The sequence below is a fragment of the Pocillopora damicornis genome, chromosome 6 (assembly GCF_964200805.1).
Source record: "Pocillopora damicornis chromosome 6, jaPocDami1.2, whole genome shotgun sequence".
NCBI lineage: Eukaryota > Metazoa > Cnidaria > Anthozoa > Scleractinia > Pocilloporidae > Pocillopora > Pocillopora damicornis.
The window spans coordinates 5,347,180-5,367,163 of record NC_142675.1 but is presented as its reverse complement, the minus strand read 5'-3'; the positions used below and the strand labels follow the sequence as shown (position 1 = coordinate 5,367,163).

Sequence of the window (19,984 nt, the reverse complement as noted above, 5' to 3'; positions counted from 1 at the left end):
TGCAAATTTTTCAAAACTCGACTTTGACGGGTCTACGGGTACTAACAGCTCTCTCTTGCCGAATATGACTTCTATATTAAAAATGACCAAATTTACAATGTTTTCAAGTGCAAAAGGATAATACTTGTACTACGCAAATATCCTCCATTTTAGATGCAAATTGTACATACATCGTTAATCTCCAAAACATTGTGTGTTGATTTACTAGTAAGCACTTCTAAAACTCAGAAAAACCGAGTTTTACAAAGCCTAGTAGGCCAATTTTGGCCCATTCTTCTTTAATTTAGGGCTCTTCAAAGCTAAGTCGCCTTCAAATTTGTCGCTTTATTGCTTATGAATGGCACAACACAAGGCAAACAATGAAGAGTTCTTGAAGACACGTGCGTCGTGTACTTTACCCGGCCATCCAACACATATATCAAGAAATAGATAATTACAATCTACTAGCCCCTGAAGGATTAATGAGTGGAATCCCTTCCTGTTAACATAATCATCTGGACTTTGCCGAGGTCCAATGACTGGGACATGGCAACCATCGACTGCTGCAACCACCTGGGGAAAACCCGCGCGACTTTTAAAACCTTCAATTTTTTCTTGGACTTCATGTTGATTTTGGGGAACGTTTATATAATTGGGAAGAAGAACGTTCACTATCACCTCGCATACCTGTCGCACAATACCACAAACAGTGGATTTTCCGACACCAAATAGATTTCCGATCGTTCGAAAGTGAGCCGTGTCCGCAAGCCAATATAATGTTATGGCAACTCGATGACGCACTGTAATGGCTTTCCTGTAATTTGTGTCCCTTTTAGAGATATGTGGCGAAAGTTCTCGGCAAAGGCGATTGAATGCTTCTTTAGACATGCGAAATACTCATTCCAGTCCTTTTCTTTCCAATCTTGGCAAGTCTCTTCCCAAAATATCTGCGACCGGGGTTTTAGCCAAATACGGCGAACAGGAAGATGTTGGAGAAGAAATCGAAGCAAAAAACGAGAAAACAATGATGAAACGAGAAGTCTCCGACGGACATAGCGATTAAACCGTCTCTCTGCGTTTCTCTGTCGGTTTTGTGTAATTCTGAGGTTTTCCCTCAGCCGTGACTGCGCCAACAACAGCAGGATATTGTGATTTAAACTGACCGCCATTTTTATTGCGTCTTTAATTTTGTTGGCAACAATTAATATCAAAACGAGGCTGCGTAATACCTAACCCAGTCTGCAGTGTGAACGGTTCTTGAGTAACACATGTTTTATAAAACCATGTTTAAAAAAACTACGTTTAATGAAACTTGTTTAAATTGGTGTGAACAGGGCATAAGTCGCCTTCAAATTTGTCGCTTTATTGCTTATGAATAATTAATGATGTCTACGCATTTTGCTCGATCTGATCGAGCAACAACTTGTTTTTTCTTTCTTTGAAAGAATCTCTTCTCACCTCTTAAATGGTTATCGTCCTCATCCAGCTCAGCGTCACTTGACGTAACTTGACTTTCCTCTGTCGATGAAATTACAGAGAAGATATTTCAACTTTGTTAGTGATCACAACTATGTGCAATTAGAACTAGCGTTCTAATACTGGTGTATTCAGTGGATTTCTAAAACCTTCAAGTCGAAGTGATACAAAAAATTATACACCAGAATTAAGGTGTAGATAATCAACAAACAGTAAAAAATTACCATAAAGAAGTCTTTCCTTGTTGCCTTTTCTTACCTGTAGCTGGAAACTCATTTTTCACCTCCAGTTCTTGTCCCGTTGTTGAGAGGTTGCTTTCTGCCATTGCTAGAAATAAAATTGAATCGATTGCACTGCGTTACATCGTTAAAAATAAAAAAAGAGGAGATTCAAATGAAAGTAACTTAAAGAAAGCGTTGTATACTTAATCATAGAGGATGGATGAGAACCTCAAAGTTTCTCCGTCACGCTATTGTAGTTGCGTGACAGCTCCAGTCAAGTTCAACGGGTTGTGTTATGTTTGTTTTTTTCATTCGTTTGTTTGTTTGCTTGATTGTTTTTTAGTCTTTTCTAATGAAACGTCGTTCAAGGCTGTCACTTATCAAAATGCGTGAGTTGCAATAAACAACCTAATTGTACCCGGTAGGCATGGATAAACACAGATAAAATGTTATGCAATAAAAGACTCTTTCTCTCATTCCTTCATTTTACCGCGTGTGGGGCTGGGAGAATTCGCAAAACTTATTCAAGCACGAAACACCTTCGAAGGTCTGCGTAACCGTCGCGAATTCTACCAACACCCCGAGAGCCTATTACATAACGAAACACGTTTATCAACCCGTGGTAGCGAGTGTACCAAGACGGATAAAACGTCTAGGACGAATTTAATTTACCAGACGAGTTTAATTCGTTTTAGAAGTCGCGCTATCGTCGAATTTAATTGCTGGTGGGACCTTGAGTTAAATTCGCCTGCGATTATTTTAAGGGACTGGAGAAGATGGCACTGGAAAGTGTCCTTTCCATCAAAACTCTTGTTATAAAGAAACTTAATCTACATCAAATGAAAGCCAAGCGCAACACGCAGACTCCTGCATGGCTTAATCTTGTAGGCTATCGAATGAATTTACTGCCCCGCCAAATGAGCATTTGGCGGAGGAAGCAGACTGAAAGCGAAATGAAACAAACAAAAAAAACATTTCGATATCGCCAAGCAAAAGAGAACTTTAAATTTATTTGTGAACGAATTGCTGATCAAAAGAGATTCTTCTGCAATGTAATAGTGATTGGGGAATTTTCGTGAAGCTGCTGGGGTGCTCTTGCCCTACAGAACAGGATTCTGCTCCAATATCAGCATTTACTGAGCTCACAGTTTTCTCTTCCAGCGCACGATGTAAACACTCAAACATTGTGCCGATTTAGTCTGTCATTGCGCGAAAAGGTATATCTACTAAAACCGAACTCTGACAGATAACCAGTTAGAAATGATACTACAAACCACCTTGTAGATACGTGGTGGACATGTAGCATGTAAATCCGGTTATCATTGAAGAAATGTAAAATGGTTTCCGTGTTTACATAGCCAGATGTAAACACGCGGGAGGTTGGGAGAACACGAGATAAGCGTAGGAAACCACTACGCGAAGCGGATTGGTTTCCAGCTTCTTTCTTTTCCAGCTATGTAAACACGGAAACCATTTTACATTTCTTTTATAAAATAACTATTGAAAGAGGAACGAAAACCGTGTTTACACAAGCTCATGTAAAAGGGTTTTATGGCCAATCAGAGCGCGCGTACTATTTGAATTATTTTATAATACGACATTGATACTTTATATATGAAGATATAAATGGTACGCCTACAGCGTGCGGTGATGTCACGTTTTGGAAACTGAAAAAATTCTGGTATCTCACCGACAACCATATGATAATACCATTATTATTACTATGTATCACGAGTGTTACGACATTAAAAGAGACGTTGGCATTTTGTATACTTTTTTTCAACCTCGAGCTTTGTTTCAACTTCGTTTGTTTACGAGAGATAATAGCTGGTTATGACATTGACGAGAGCTATATTTATGCACAGCACGTTATCTAGCTTTGTCACATGCTCATCACGCGCTTCTGCCGCATAATTATCATGTACAGTTTAACCTTTAACTCTCGTGATCTAATTGTTAATTCTCGCCTCTAGCTGCTACATGTTTCCTTTCAAAGTAGGTACGGAAACTTGCTGTTAGTTCAAAGATAACGAATTCTACCTGATAAAACTTTGAGTATTTTTATTACCTGTTTGCTGGATAATGTATTGATATTACAGGGATAAGTTACACGTTATATCACTTCTAGGAGTTTAAGGATTTAGGATATTGCTTCGCGTGCAAACTATTTAACTACGAGGCAAATGAGAGAAGCCGATGAAATTTATAATTGTACGCAAGTGAAATATCTTTACGTCTGACAACAATAACCCGAGAAAATTCGACTGAAATTAAACTTAATTGTTGTCAGCCGCAAGAAAATTAAGATTACGATTTCATTGTAAATAACATGAGCTCTACAGCTCTAATCAGTTGCAGAATGAAAATTGGTTTGTACGTGTTAAACTGTTATCCTCTGAATCTCTCTCTTCGCCAAACGATGTCATTTGTTAATTCTACATGCCTGAAAATATTAAGAATAATACTTTGCTCTACAACAATTTCGAGAAAAAAATGAAGGCTGCATATTCACGAGTTTTAAAGATCTAACCTCGTCTAATTCCCAGTTTCCTGATCAAAATTGCTGTTCTTCTTAGTTATTGTGTTTGCTTTTTTATTTGTTTTATTGTTTTATGATTATTATTTGTTAACATGTTTCTGCAAGACTATTAATTGATTCAGTTTGTAATTTAATGCAGCTCTTTCTCTTTTAGTGCGAAATACTCGCAATCCGCAAAATCCCTTTTCTCTTCAGAGCAGGAAATGTTACATTCTACCATAACTGAATTAATAAGGATGTATTCACACCGTGAGTTATATTATTGTACCAATGCAATTTCTCTTCAAGTTATCAACTCGGTATATCTCTCGTTCAATGCGCTCTCTCGTGAGATATCGAGAATAATAATCCCATATCTACGAGCAGCCATGTATTATTTTGTTTATTATATAAACACCATAGGCATTTACAGACAAATTGAAAGGCGACTTTATTAAGGAATGATAATTTGCCATTCATTCACCAACCTAGTAAAGTGGCGCGAAAAGCGGGTGACCTCCAGCAGCTGATTGGCGATACCAATAAGCGTATTTTATATGATAAACATTTGTTTTTGGTCATCTTCCCTTTAGCGTTACAGTTCTCTCAAATTTTCATTTTCCACTTTCACCGTGACAACGTTTGTAAAAATAATAACGGTGAACTTTTTCTTACCGTAAACAACTCTCGCAAATTCTGCACTGAATATTTTTGCAGTCAAAAGCGTAAGCGTCCAGTGAAATCCAGTGGCGCTCTGGATTTCATTCCGATACAATCAATTTTTGAATAATAAAATCTGTTCCTTCCTAATATGAAAACGATGCTGATTCACAAAATCAAGATGGGTTTATACGTATGTAGTTGAGTCCCGAACAAGTTGAAATGGGCATCCATCCCTCAGTTGTTTTCATTCACTGGCGTTCTCTCACATGTAAAGAATATTTTAGTGTTACATCAAGGTACTTCGCTATAAGCGATAACTTTCTCTGCTCTCAACAAACACTAGTTTTTTTTGCTGGTTGTTGCGTTGATATTTACGTATACTTTGTAATAACAAGTTGCACATATTCATCACCGGAGGGAGATACAGAGCTAAAGAAATCACATCAATAATATGTATTCTTTATGTAAATTTTTTCCAATTTTCATGTCTTTCGATTATAATATGCTACATATTTCTTCATTAGCTTTCCTCACCTGAAGAGTACTTGCAATAAATTTAACTCCAATGCAGTTGTTTTCCAATAAAAATACTTGACTTCTCGTTGTATCTGGAGAAAAACATATTTAAATCGTTTCACGTGCTATAGAGAATTAAAGCGAATACCATAAGTACTCTTCTTAAAGAAATATCCGAGGAAGATATTCAAGATTTTTTAAATCTATGTACTCCATGCATCTTTGTGTGCGGAAACCCTCAGTGTATCTTGCAGGAATTTTGAGCTCCAGAATTGTCTGCTGAGTTTGGATGCAGTAAGCGAGGCCATAAATAATTGTATAATAGTTCCTACAGACATGTGACGCACCTGATCTGGAATCAGAAATGCCGCAGCTTTGTAAATCCCTCATGGGAAAATAAATGAGCCATCTCAAGGTCTGGTATGTTTATTTACATGTCAGCATTGATATTTAATCTGTCGTTTAACCTGATCTGACGGGTAAGGTTTTTTTTTTCGGTCGTTGGTTAAAAATGATTTTTTCCTCTGTCACGAAAGAGCTTGAAATTTCATTATTATGTATTTTAAGACATGAAACTTTCAACATTGATGATCTAGGCAGTATGTAAGATGATCCTTTATGTATCCATTGTATGTCATGGCTCATCAACGAGAAATCTATAGCTATATGTGAGAACTTCAAATCGTAAAATCCGATGGTCTAAGATTCGATCCTGCGTTCGTGACGAGTAAATAAGATCGATATTTCTTACATTCTATTGTCTCATGTCTCAAATTATTTCTATCTGTATCTTTAGTCAATACCAGTTTATCTCATTCACTGCATTAGGTCGCTATTAACTTATTCTGTCCTCACCTTAGCTCCTGCGAAAATGTGATTTGCCCCACAAGTCCGTAACAAAACGGTGCACTTGGCAATACCAGCAGTATTGAAGAAGCTGAATATGAGCTCAACGAACTCGAAACTGAAAATCGTGTATCATTGTTTATTTCGTGATCCATGATTCTATTTTGTAGCTATGCTGTTTCACTATTTACACGCCAAGTTTGGACAGGGCCTCATGTTACATTGTTTAACTTTTCATTTTCATTAATCCGGAGTATAGCACAATGACATAAACATACTATTTATTTTATTTTATTTTTTTTGCTGATGCGACGGTCGTTAACCCATCGCCTGCTTAGGTTGATCGAAGGGCGCTGGATTGCCATACGAGAGGTCTTGAAGGACTGGCGAGAATGAGAAACACACGTACTGAAAGCATAGTGAAGGAAATTTTCTTCTTAAAGATGCAGGCGATTTGTGGGCCTGGCAACTTCACAATTTTTTTCAGGAAAAGTTGACCAATAGAGTTGTAATGCGACGGGTGAGTGAAAAGAAATGACACGAGGTCAAATTTAGCAAAAAGTTACTGTACAGCGATTACGACTAAAAATATAAGGAAAAATTAAATCTGATTTTCTTCGACTGGATAACGTGGAATTCTCGAAAATTGGGAAATTTCCTTCTGTTGGAATACAAATAGTAGTTAATTTTTTTTGTTTGCCCAATCGAAAAAATATCTAAAACCTGGTAGGAAATAATAAAAAATACAAAGGTATTTTAACTTACCAACTTCTCCTTCTACCACCATTGTAGGATGGAAAGTGGAGGAGGTATAGAATTAGAGAAAAAAAAGGAATAAGTTTCGTGCGCCTCGAGAAAGGTGGTGCGGTGGATTAACGCTTTCACTTAGCTTATTTTTTGTCAACAAATTTAACATTCCCAACCATAATGATCCAAACTGGCACTGAGAAGACATCCCAACACCTTAATGTGAGCTGTATTGGAAAATATTACTGAAATGGCGTTGATGTTCATTAATAATAATAATAACAATGTAAAAGAAGCAAAAAACAGATTGATGTAAAAAGCACTTTGATGTTACATCGCCGAACCTTCATATTTTATTTGATCTGTTGTCAATGCTTAAAAAGTACAAAAGGCAATTCATCACTTATTCAGTACCAAAGCCTATTACATTTGCGTTCAATCAACTATAAAAAGTATAAGCCTCTCATCATGTGATATAGTCTCATACCGTCCTGAATTTACCACAAAACCTTCCTTAGCTTGGCAATTTGCACATTATTTTAAAGATCTCACTAACGTGCTAATTAACCCTGGCAGTTCTTATCATCATTGGCAAAGAAAAGTCAGGTAAATTTTAATGATTTCAAGTACCAACTGAAAGGCGAGCTTTTCCAGGTACCAGTAATGAATATATTTATAATCATTAATAATTGAATTTCATATTAACTCATAAACCAGGCAGCAATGTATAGACGAAGTGCTATACTCAGCTTTAAAGCTATTTTCGGTGGTCAATTTACGTTACCAACTCAGTTGATAATAATAAATTAACTACAGTGGAATATCAGTTTAGTAGGACAGGAGAATGAATGAAGCATCTTTAATAATATCAAAGTCATTCCTAATCTTACAGAAATTTGACAACCTGTCAGAAGGCCATCCATGGTTTATTGTTCAGTGACTGAGAAATACGTTCTTCCAAGGTCTTTTTCCTCCGTGTGTCACTGGCAGTCATTTCAATGTACGTAAAACCAAGCTCTTCACAAACCAGTGTCGCTGATGTGGTTTTACCAACTCCTGGGGAACCGGACAGAAGAGCTGCCTTAAAGGACGACCCATCTTAGTCTTTGTTGAAAAAGGAAGCTGTACAAAATAAAAATGCTTACATTTGTGATTCCATTACTTACATACTAACTACATGTATAAGTGAGTGTATGTATGAGTCGAGTGAAATAAATTCATCAAAGTTCATTGTTTACAGCTCTTTAAAAAAATGTATCTCTGAATGTGGGAATTAAGAAACAATCTGGATTCAGTGTGAAAGGTATTCAGCCTACAGCTAGACAACATTTGCATCACAACTCAGTTTAAGGTCTTCTGTAAAATATCTGCAGATTAAGGTTAGGTTCATCCACTGAAGCCTTTTACTCCAAACAGCTCACTAGTACTTCGTACTGTCTGCCATCAAATTCTTATGATATGGATTATTTAGTATTGTATCAACTAATAATCCCCTAATTAATTTTTTTCTTTTTTTTTTAATTCTCTTAACTTGCCTGCTCAATATTGTATTGATATTGTAAGGAGAAATCCTGTCTTGGTCACTTATGGGAGTTAAAGGGTCAAAGATGAAGTCAGCATGAGAGCTAGAGGACTAATCTTGCCAAAGCTTAAATTAATTTCAGTAGCATCAGGTGACTAGGAGAATTGCTACTCCCCCCCCCCCTCCCCCACTAGTATGGTTCCCCTATCTGGTTACAACCCAAACTTGTTCATCTGCTTTCTCCGACAGTTTGCCTGAACCGTTTGCATACTTGCCCGAAGAGAAGTTACATTTACATGTATTGGAGGGAAAAGCATCTTGACAATCAAATACACGTGTACTCACATTTAGAGGCTGGTTTCTTTCTATTCTTTTCCCACTCTCTCAGCCAGTTCATCAGCTCTCTCAGTTTGCTCTTATCACCCTGCTGACAAATAATCTGCTCACTGCGTGAGGTTGATCTTTGTCTACTCATAACAGACTTGGTTCTCCTGCGCACACACACAAAAAAAATTACCTTTACTGTCAAAATCTTACGTAGATTAAAAGAATAAAGCAACAAAAAACAAAAACACTGTACTTTCTTGTAACTCAATTTAAGTAACACAAACAAGTCTACAGGTGGAAGTACAGTAAAATGATCCAACAGATGAACCTAAAGGTGGAATTTAGAGTAGTGGTAAAACTGACATGTGGGTGACTGGACAGAGGAGAACAAAGAGAATAAGTGACAGATAGAAAGACAGTAATTGGAAGAATGAACATACACAAAAAGAGCAGACAGACAAACAGACAATCTAAGTGACACCATAAATTAAGTAGATGGTAGAAGGGAAATGAGGATGAACAAATTATGTTTACTTATCAGTTTCACACTAGCTTATGGCTCCTATGACATTTTTCTGGTACATGTATATCACATACATATGCATGTATTTTTATGTTATCTGTAATTTTAATACAAAGTCATGTACAGTACCTGGACGCACACAAGAGAAATTATATTCACTAAGTGTAATCATTGCACAATGCATGTAGGATGCTTACTGGTAAGGAAATAATTAATTTTAAGGCATACCTCTGAAGTGTGAATTAAATTTTCAGTGAAGTCATGCTCTTGTGCTAATTGTTGGAAAGGTTTGAAACACCCAGCTTTCAGTGCAGGTGATGATGATGGTGTTTGTGTTGTTGGAGAAGACACAGATCTTTCACTCAGTTGTGACATATCACCCTCAAACTGATCTTTTCCCTGGCCGAGGGACTCCATTGGTTCAGCTTTCTCCTTCTTCTTTGTCTTCTTCTCCACAATTGGTGGTTCATAGCTGGTCTCGTTGCCTGGTTTTGTTCTGACAAGCTCAAACAGACTGTCTCCATCTATTTGTGATGTTCCACATTGCTTAGCCTAACAGATAAGCACCAAACTTAAAAAAAAAGAAACAAAAAGACAACTACAAAAACAACAACAACAAAGAAACCATAGGTCTCTTGCCAAGTAATGTTTAGCTATTCAAGGAAGGAAATACAACCTTAAACCAGTTAAAAAGGTCTCTTAACAAGGAAAAATTTAATGAACTCCACAGCAAGAAATATAAGTTTATGCTCATGGAAAAAAAAACTATTTTTAGAAGCCAACAACAAAAAGAAAATGTTAAATTTCTACCATAGTAAATTTTTCAGTTCATGTTGGTTTCTTCTATAGACTTACAAATCAATGAATTGTGTTCATTTTGCAAATTTGTGGCAAGTTTCCCAGGTGTTTTAACTATAAGCCGCACCCAGATTTGTTTTAAAAATTTAGGGAAAAAGGTGCAGCTGCTATGTTTATGTTCACAGTTTTTTTTTTTCCTCTTTTGAGCTGTACATCACAATGTACCTTGGAAAGTTTACTCTCCCCCGGATCCCGTCCCATGACAATAAAACTCTTTTTCTTGCTCACTGAGTGGGTAACTTTTCCACCATATCCTTGAATCAAATCTGCTGTGTCCTCTCTCTTGATACTTTTCAAGATTCCCGTAATAACAAATGTCAGTCCATCCAAACAGTTTTCCACTTCCTAAAAATTAAATTCAAACTGAAAAGTTATAAATGGCGAAAAAGTAAAAAACTCCGTAGATACACCATAAATATTTCAGATCAATGTCAGCATCTGCGCACCTACCCCTCCCCCAACCCAACAACTGTCAACTGCTAACAAGTAAGGGTTAAAGTTGCATTAGGGGAGGGGTAGGTGTGCAGTTTCTCAGATACAGACATTGAACCAACATTTGAACACCAACTGATAGTAAAAGGATAAAATACATTTTTTTGTTTAACCCTTTAACTCCCATGAGTGACCAAGACAGAACTTCTCCTTACAATATAAATACAATATCATGCAGACAAGCGATGAGAATAACTAAAAATATCAACCAGGGGATTATTAGTTGATCCAAGACCAAATTCTCCAAATAACATTACAAGAATTGTACAACAGACAGTAAAGAGAATTACTAGCGAGATCTTGGGAGTAAAAGGGTTAATCAAAGCATGCATTTTACAATTTTTTCCTGTAAACTGTATCTGCAGATTTTTCCAAACCAGCTTTAATTCTAATAATCTTCATTTTCCTTTGTCTTGCATTTCTCATTAAAATTTGAAAGGATGGAAAACAAACCACAAAGAGCTTTTGAGAGATAATAATAATTTAACTACTGGAAGAAATTAACATGTAACTTCTCCCTAGAATATCCATAGATTATCCAGCAAACAGGTAATGAGAACACTAAAACTTATCAAGTACATGTAGTTGTTATAATGATCTAACAACAAATTCTCATTATTAGTTTACAGAAAAATGTGTAGCAGCTAGAGGGGAGAATTAACAATCAGATCTTGGTCTTTGAAACCTACCTGAGGGATTTCCTTTGAACCAAGCACCCTAGGACCATCTCTTGCCATAAAACTACGGAAACCAGATTTTTTCTTTTCCAATGAGGGTGGAACTTCAACCACTTCCTCTGATTTTGACACCTTTGGTGTTCCTTGGGTTGGAATTTCCTTACTAACATATTTTCATCCTTTTTTGGAGTAACAGTTTTCTTTGGACTTGGTTTTCAGTCTCTAATTGGACTTTCTGGAACTGTGGCAGCTTTGACAGCCAGTTTGCTAGCAGGAGTTGTCTTTGGTACCTCCTGAAAAGTCCATGGATAAAATTTGAAGTGAACAAATGTTATATGTATATCAAGCATTCTAACAGCTGAGAGTTGTCCAATTGAGGCAAGAGTTGTCCCAAAAGAAATGCTGATGGTGAAAGACACTGCTGCTTTGAAAAATGGTGACAAAGTGGTAACATCTTCCCAGATTGTCAAAGTTAAAATCACCAAGAATGTACCTAAAAGTTTTGCCACTATTGTTACTGTTTTTGTATAAATTCTAGGTACAGTAATGGTAGTATTTTGAGTAGTATTAGTATTGTAAGTTATTTTTTGTTCCAAGTAATGCAACTCAGTGTATCTGAGTAAAAACCATCTACTGTCATAGTAGGACAGGTTTACATATACAACATGTGCCACCAGTTAACAAATTTGAGTGAGCTTTTGGATCTTATACAAAGCCAAATTTAGTCATAAAATTTTACTGTTTCATCTACAAGTACCTTATTCAAGTGCCTAAAGACAAGTTGCCTAAACAACATACCATACACATACAATTATATCAGATCCAATCCATTCTAGTATCAGGGTAGCAGGTTCAATTAAGGATTAATAGCAATGATTAATTTTGTAACAATATTTAGTATATGTGATAAGAATACATGAAAGTCATATATTTGTACTGCGGAAAATACATTTTAAGCAAATGAAGATCATCGCAGTATATACTCAACTTAAGCAGTTGAGAAATAAGGCCTGAAAAAAATTCAGGCCTGAACGGGAATCGAACCCATGACCTCTGCGATACCGGTGCAGCACTCTAACCAACTGAGCTATCAAGCCAACTGGGAGCTGGTCAATTGTGAGTTCGTTATATACCCGTAGATGGAGAATGTGTGATAAGAATACATGAAAGTCATATATTTGTACTGCGGAAAATACATTTTAAGCAAATGAAGATCATCGCAGTATATACTCAACTTAAGCACCGGTATCGCAGAGGTCATGGGTTCGATTCCCGTTCAGGCCTGAATTTTTTTCAGGCCTTATTTCTCAACTGCTTAAGTTGAGTATATACTGCGATGATCTTCATTTGCTTAAAAATATTTAGTATACATGGTAATCAAAAGGCTTACAAACCTTTTTCTTCTCAGGGGAAGGCTTTTTAACCTCAGACTTTGATTCTGAGAAGTCTTCCTTCCTTCCTTTTCTTTGATGGTTGCTCTGCTGTTGGATGGTTGACATTCCCATTTTCTCTTCCTTCTTTTTCTCTCCCATTTTTATACTCTTCTTTTCTATTCACTTTGGAGTCTTCATTTTCTTAAGACTTGTCAGATCTCTGTGGGAAATGAAAAAAGGTAAAAAATTCTTGATTGTTCTACAAGGAACTAAGGGATGATCATTAAGTGAGTTGAGCTCTGGTCATCAAGCTTAAAATTTGCACTTTCAAGATTGATAAATTTTCTAATTTCTCATAACAATACCAATTCACAGTCAGGCAGCAATGTAATATCAGAAGAAAGAAAGTCCTCACACAAGAGGATATTTATTGCTTGAACAGCATGTTCTCAGAGATATTTTCATAACACTTGTGTGACAGACAGTAAAGAGAGTTGATTTAAATATCTTAGGGGGAAAGGACTTATCTCTATACATTTCCTAGGGTACTGACAAAGGAGAATTTGATTAACAAACAAGAGCTTAGTTGGTGAACATTTCCTTTATTCTTGTGACCTTAACCTTGACACCCGTGTGTAACACGTGCTTATCCAAAAGTTAAAATTTTGGAGAAACCGGAAAAGCAAACAATCCACAGTAAATTTCCATAAATCATCTTTCACCAAAAAGAAGCTCCAGTGAAAGAAGACCATTTAAATAACCTACTTTCAACGAAAAAAAGCGATAGATGCATATTAATGTTTGATTCAGGGGGAATATTGTAAAGAGAAATTAGATGCTAGTCAAAGGGTTAAATGTATTAGCATAAGAGCAGTGTGCTATGACAGGTCTAACATTCTCAATGCTTGATGGAAGAAAGGAAAAAACAAACAAACAGACAAAAAAAATTTAGCTGGATAATTTTAGAAGAAGCCAGATGATTCTCCAGAGCAATATCTTATGTTCTAAATGAATACCATTGTTTGGTACTGAAATGTCAAATATAATGAAAGAGAATGATGGATGATACCTCTCTTTAACTTGCTGGACCTCTTGAGAAGCTACTTTGTCTGTCTGTTTTGCAGACTCTTTTAATTTGATGGGCACAACTTCTTCCTCATCTGTAGAAACCACATCAGAATATAAGTCAAGTGCTACAATATTCAAATTCTATTTGAGGCAGAGTGGTCTAATGGTTAGTGTGCTGAACCCTGAATGAAGCAGATGGCTTTGTTTTTGTCAGCAAGCTAATACATAAGCAATGTTAAAGGTCATGCGATGTTAAAAAAAACTGACATCGTCTTACAGTACATGTACCTCAAGCTCACCTCACATTAAATATTTCCCTATCCAGCCCTCCCACTCCATCAATAGGGACCTTAAGATCCAAGGATGGCGGATGTCTACGATGGTGGGCAGAAGTTTGAATGCATGTCTATCTACTTCCAGTAGTAAATTCCCACAGTAGCTGTGTTGTCTGTGACGTCAAAACAACTAGTCTGCCGTTCCGTACAAAACGTGAGTTGATTACAGTGTTTTTATAAAATATCTTCTATAATTTTAAATATTTTGCGCATTATGGAGTCAATAACATTTTTAATTCATTTGACTACTCTTCTGGGACCTGATTTTAGCAAAAAAACATGTTTTTTTCCTTCTCCACCAAACAGGTCATGGCTGCAGCCGACATGAGTGCCAAGAATATTGCTTAGTAAGTTCTCTTATTCTTTTTACTTCATGTTTTAACAATGAATGTGGTGAAACTCAACATGAATTACCCTTAGAAAAATCTCTCGATTACTTATGTTTGTGATAGTGTCTTGCATATTTGGTGAACAAAAAAGGGTTCTGCTTGCAGTAAAAAAAAAAGGCAAACAACATACAACACAAACAAAAAAAGAATAAGCGCTAACAGTTTATTATAATTATCTTTAGAACCAACATGGAGTGGACTGAACAACATGGCAATATTCTTTGTCAGGAGATTCTTGTTCTTGAACCATTCAAGGCAAAGAAAGGAAGCATTGCAAGGGGCCAAATTTGGGATAAATTAGTGAACAATCTGAACGGCCTTCAACATCCCCAGCTCACAGTGATGAAGCGATCTGTTAGAGAATGATATATGCTTTTGAGTGACAAATTTAGAGCAAAGATGTAAGATGAAGAAAAGACAAGTGGAATAGATACAGATTTGAGTGACGTTGAAAAAGCACTTGAGGAGATAGCAGAAAAAGAAGCTGTGGTTGAAGAAACAACACAAAATGACAAAAAGAAAGTTGATAGCACCAAAGCAGCAGAAATAAGATACAGAGCTCTAGAGAACCTTGGTGGGACACAGAAAAGACAAAGGAAAGATGAGGTAGAGAATGAAACAGCAACAAGAGCAAAATGTCGAAGAAGTGGTTGTGACTCAGTCATGACAGCTGTGGTAGACATCAGCTGTTCTTGGATCTTAAGGTCCCTAATAAGCAGAGTCTGCTAAAAACCCTTGTGTCGAACTCAGTCACATAAAAATATTTGGCCATCTTATTCATCATGAAAAATATCCAAAATGTTTTCACATTCACATAAAATTCAAGACAATCACATTTTGAAGATAAATAAAACCCAAAGAAAAAAATTAAACCAAATTCATATTTTCACTCTTTCCAACCTGTTAATAAAAGCTGTTAATCCTATAAAAATTAAAAATATACATAATTATACAAAAAAGATGAAATCACAATTCCCGTGAAGATAAAGTCTCCACATCACCTTTCATGTAGAAAGTATCAGGTACCCTCAATAAGTAGACATAATTTCCTTACCTGAGTCCAAGCTGATTGCTCTTCTACTTTTCTTAACTTTTGAACTCTCCTCCTTCTTTACTGATGTGGCTTTTCTGAAACAGATGAGTGAAAGAGAACCAGGTTCTGAATACGCCCCAAAATCGTCAGCTAAATTGCTCTTTCGTCGAGTGACCCATGTTTCCTATATTATTAGTATTGCCAATGTTATATATATTTCTTGTTATTTGTATTTCCTTTGTTATTTCCAATCTTGTAATTAGTCATTTCGTTCTTGATGTATTAAGTTCGTAAAACTTTACTTAGAAACCACTGGCAATGGCATATAGATGGAAGAGTTCAGTCCAATCATCAGGAAATTAAACTCATCTAAAATTTATTGCTGGCATGTAGGTTACACCAGGCTTGTGGAAAAATAGTCTGGGTAAGGTGAAGTCTCAAGGTTTCTTTATCAATCACCTTTGAAGTTAATGAATAATTTCATTTTCCCGTCAGTCTGAGTAAATGAAAGATCAACTAGTACTTGTCAAAATTGTGAAATAAGCATCAGAGTTGTATTTTGCTACTGCTCTGCAGAATTAGTAAGCTGAAGTTTGAACAAATTTGTGGGAAATGCTAAAGTCCTGGATTTCAAACTTCAGTGAAATTTAGGTGGCAGTGTATCGCATCATGCTGTTTAACCCTTAAACTCACACATGGGATTAACAGAATTAGCAAACTGATCTTGGAAGTTAAAGAATGAAGACAAAATTAATTGCTTCAAATTATGGCCTTGTTTAAGATTAAAAAAAAAAAGGCAAAACACTGTAATTTATCAGCCTCACTCAGCTACCCTGGCATACTCAGACAAACTATTGAAAATTATACCTGCAAAGTTAGTTAATACACATACCATGTCTGACATTCCAGTCCAGAAAGATACCTTGGGTTCGATATATGTGGTTGAATGAAACTCTTGGTCAAAACATGTTGTAAAATTACCTACCACGTATGCCAATAAATACTAATTTTGGCGAAATTCCGCCGCTAAGAACCGGCTAAAACGACTAATAAACCATTTTAGTATTATAATAGTAATGTGTTGACATCACTCTCCGATGTTTACGACAAGCGACTTAATACAGGAATGGCTCCGACTTGTGATTGGATGATAAAAATATTAAAAGTTAATAAGTTATATCTTAACTCCTTGCTCGCGAGTACTCTTAACCGCGTGTCTCGATGCCGAACAATGAAAAACCAATGTGAAAACACCGATGAGTCAAACAAGTAAATGGCTACTTACATAACGAAGAGAAGGTAGAGTCTATCTTGTTCAGCGAGGTCGTTCAGCGATATTCCGGCGATGAAAAAGTCATCCGCCGAGAAGCTCCGCTGACAAAACTCATTTAGTCAGTTCAGGCGGACGACCAGAGACTGGAGCCATTCGTGTATTTAACCGCAGACAGGAATGGCTCCAACTCATGCGTATATTAATTTTTGTTTTCGTTCTGGCTAAATAATTTATACACCGAGATGAAAACTGAAAGAGAGATTTATTAGGGTTCTTCTTATGTTGAAGTCTACAGTGCTTATTACTGGAGGGCCATGTAGTTTCTAAGTTTAAAATAATGCAGCAACTGCATGTCACGTTTAGAAAATCACGAAATGTTGCGTGACTCTGCGACCGATGTTTTTAATTTACAGTATGCTCTGGTAGAGAAATATGGCTTGGCCGCAATCGAGGGAGTTTTTTTTATAGTGGAAAACTGATTTTTAGGTTATTGTTCACACCAAGGAAAAATCCATTCTGTTGTGTTATTTATCGGCGAGCGTAAAAGATCCAAACGACGCCATTCATTCAAGAACTTCAAGTGCCCTTTTACTCCCAGTCACGTGACTCGGTACAAAGTACAAACTATAACAATTTCGACAACACAACACATTCATCGGGCTCTTCATCTATTTTTGCACAACACCTAAAGGAAGAAAGTCGCGGATTAATTTTGCTTGGTAATTTCTAACAACTCCACTAGACCTAAAAAAAGAAAAAAACAAAATAAACCTAAGAAACGTCTTACCAGTCAAACCAGTGACAGTAGCTCTCGCACGGAATCATGTCGAAGTACCTTGACTGTTTGCAGTGATCATAACTGCACTTATGCGAAATCTGTAGTAGGAATTAACAACTCTGCGTGTATACAAACATGATCTTTAATACGACTGACGTTGGTTGAAATTAAAGAAAATAACAAACGGTTTCACCAGTTACACATTATACAACCTTAAAAAAAATAACAAAAAAAACAAGACTATAAAAATACTTATATTGTTACGGCCACAGAAACATTATTCAACCGCTCCTAGCGAAAATCAAAGTGCTCTGTGAGCAAACTCGTGAATTGACACATGATTTTTTAGATTATGTTTAATGTTATCTGGTTTAGGGAATTTTGTGGTTGATTGTCATATCTAGAGTACTAGCAGTAGTTCAGTGTTCGCTAATGTAGCAAAGAAACAAAGTAACGTTGGGATAAGAAGGCATTACAATTGAAATGATCATGCTATTACATTTGACAAGGTGGATGATGTCATGTGTTTTAAACGTCTATCATTTTTGTTTCTGGTTCAAAAGAAAAGGTTGGAAGTAAATGTGGGTGAAAAGTGAAATTTACTGTCTTTCGTTGTAAATATTAGAAAATCAAGGCAATACTGTCTTAATGAAAACATTAACGATTCCCTCTTTATCAAATGAGACAAACGGGAACGAGTTTTGAGTGATATGACTAAGCCAAGCCTGCCACCGTCATTTTGGATCTCCGCCTGGGTAGATTTAGGTCACGTGCTAGGCAACGTATGATCAATAACAAGATAGAATTTCATTGCAGGCCTATTTATCAATTTTGTGGTGTGTAACTTTCGCATTTTAGTACGTTGTTTGTATGTTGAATCTTCAAATTGTCTTGAAACTTAAAAGAAAATTGTTCTTTAAAAATTCACTGAAAATCGGTAGCTAAAATTGTTTGTTTAGGTGTTATCTGATTTTCGTGTTAACTTGTTATTTCGTCAGTCGCCGGCATCTTTTGTTGCTTCTCACAGGAAAAACACACGCGACGAAACGTAATGATCAATTTTGTCCTCAATCTCACGCTATAACAGAAAAAGCTTTTGAACATCTGTAAACTCCGAGCGCTTCGCAGTAAGTGATATTTTCAATGAATCTTCGGATTGTTTTCAAGTTCAAGGACTGTAAATTACAATTTTATGAAAAACGAAGGTTGTTCTGTTATTTCAGTGTGAATCCTTGCATGCCTGCCAGTCTCTGGCGCCGCTTGTTGAAACTAAAACGAAAAAAAAAACTCTTTTAAGATTATCATTGGCTTCTTTTTCACCCCACCACTATTCTTAGCAACAAAGGTCGCCATTTCGTCTGTTTATTGCTCGCCAAAAACTATAAAATGCACTCAAAAGCCTAAAATCTAAAAAAAGTTTACAGGAATCGACCAATCGAGCGAGCGAGCGAGCGAATGCCATTCCCCACATCGTATCTATAACTCGCTCTTGCGCATGCGCGCAATTCACGAGTTAAAAAAGGAAACGGTTATATTACATGATAAATTATGCAGGCAGCACAGAACGACAGAAGGCGGCAACGAAATGACAATAAGCGCTAATGAAACAATAAGTATAATTACAGAGTGAAAAGGCTTAAATAAATGGACCCCATACACGCAAAAAGAAAAAGAGAAGAAAAGAAAAACCAACAAGAAAAAAAAATGTCGCACTTAGAACTTACATACCGGCCCCTAAGGGCGGAGTGCATGCGAGGCTCTTATATTATAACTGAATTAGTTCTAAGTGTCTCGTTTAAGAGTCCTCGGTAAAATAAGGTCATGAGATGGACGAAAGCCATTTCGGCGGGAAAGCTCAAACCTCTAAAAGTAGGCAAAGCTTATCAATTGGTCGGGGAGAACTTCAACAACCCTACCAAGAGGCCACGTGTTGCGGGTGAATTTTCTGCGCTGACAAGGACAATATCTCCAACGGCCAAATTTTATGTGGGGCGAAGTCCATTTCTGTCTGCTCTGGAGTAAGGGCAGATATTCTCTAGACCATTGTTTCCAAAAAATGTCGGCAAGATATTGCACTTGTCTCCACCTGCGTCGCGACAGAGAATTCTCCTTTTTGAAAATCCCAGGGGGCATTGAGGTTCTGATTGCAAAAGGAGCAAATGGCTAGGTGTTAAAGGCTCCGGGTCTTGTGAATCGCTTGAGACTGTGGTGATCGGGCGGCTATTCAAGATACTTTCTACTTCAGCGGAAAAGAGTGGCTAGGCTTTCATCGTCGGTGGTTTGCGTTTGAAGCAATGCCTGTCGAATCTTGCGTGTAGTGCGAATACAGCGCTCCCAAACGCCTCCGTAATGTGACCCATATGGGGGGTT

The 19,984-nt window shown here is 36.8% G+C and overlaps 1 protein-coding gene and 1 long non-coding RNA gene across 3 annotated transcripts in view; both read right to left on the bottom strand.

Annotated features, from left to right (window-relative positions):
- Positions 1-7,289: 7,289 nt before the first annotated feature.
- LOC149043607 (replication factor C subunit 1-like) lies at positions 7,290-13,057 on the bottom strand. 2 transcript variants are annotated; one of them, XM_089210381.1, is made up of 6 exons: positions 12,760-13,057; positions 11,378-11,658; positions 10,362-10,541; positions 9,567-9,890; positions 8,834-8,979; positions 7,290-8,088 (listed from the first exon to the last, which is right to left on the bottom strand). In XM_089210381.1, the coding sequence occupies exons 2-5, from the start codon at positions 11,423-11,425 to the stop codon at positions 8,956-8,958; spliced, it is 576 nt and encodes a 191-aa protein (XP_089066507.1). In that variant the 5' UTR covers positions 11,426-11,658; positions 12,760-13,057; the 3' UTR covers positions 7,290-8,088; positions 8,834-8,955. The 2 variants fall into 2 exon arrangements, with proteins under 2 accessions (XP_089066507.1, XP_089066508.1); XM_089210382.1 differs by having other exon boundaries at positions 10,425-10,541; positions 12,760-12,953.
- A 124-nt stretch (positions 13,058-13,181) lies between these two features.
- Positions 13,182-19,984, bottom strand: part of LOC149043603 (uncharacterized) — a 42,883-nt gene continuing 36,080 nt past the window's right edge. The window contains exon 6 of the long non-coding RNA XR_016187918.1: positions 13,182-13,353. This is a non-coding gene — a long non-coding RNA (uncharacterized LOC149043603). The remainder of the gene's footprint in view (positions 13,354-19,984) is intronic.

Bases quoted from the DNA above. Each gene is read 5' to 3' on its own strand.
- LOC149043607 (XM_089210381.1), bottom strand. From the start codon at position 11,425: ATGGCAAGAGATGGTCCTAGGGTGCTTGGTTCAAAGGAAATCCCTCAG. The intron at 9,891-10,361 runs GTACATTGTGAT...CTTATCTGTTAG, and splicing joins GGGAGAGTAAACTTTCCAAG to GCTAAGCAATGTGGAACATC. The intron at 8,980-9,566 runs GTATGCCTTAAA...GTGTGTGCGCAG, and splicing joins ATTTAATTCACACTTCAGAG to GAGAACCAAGTCTGTTATGA.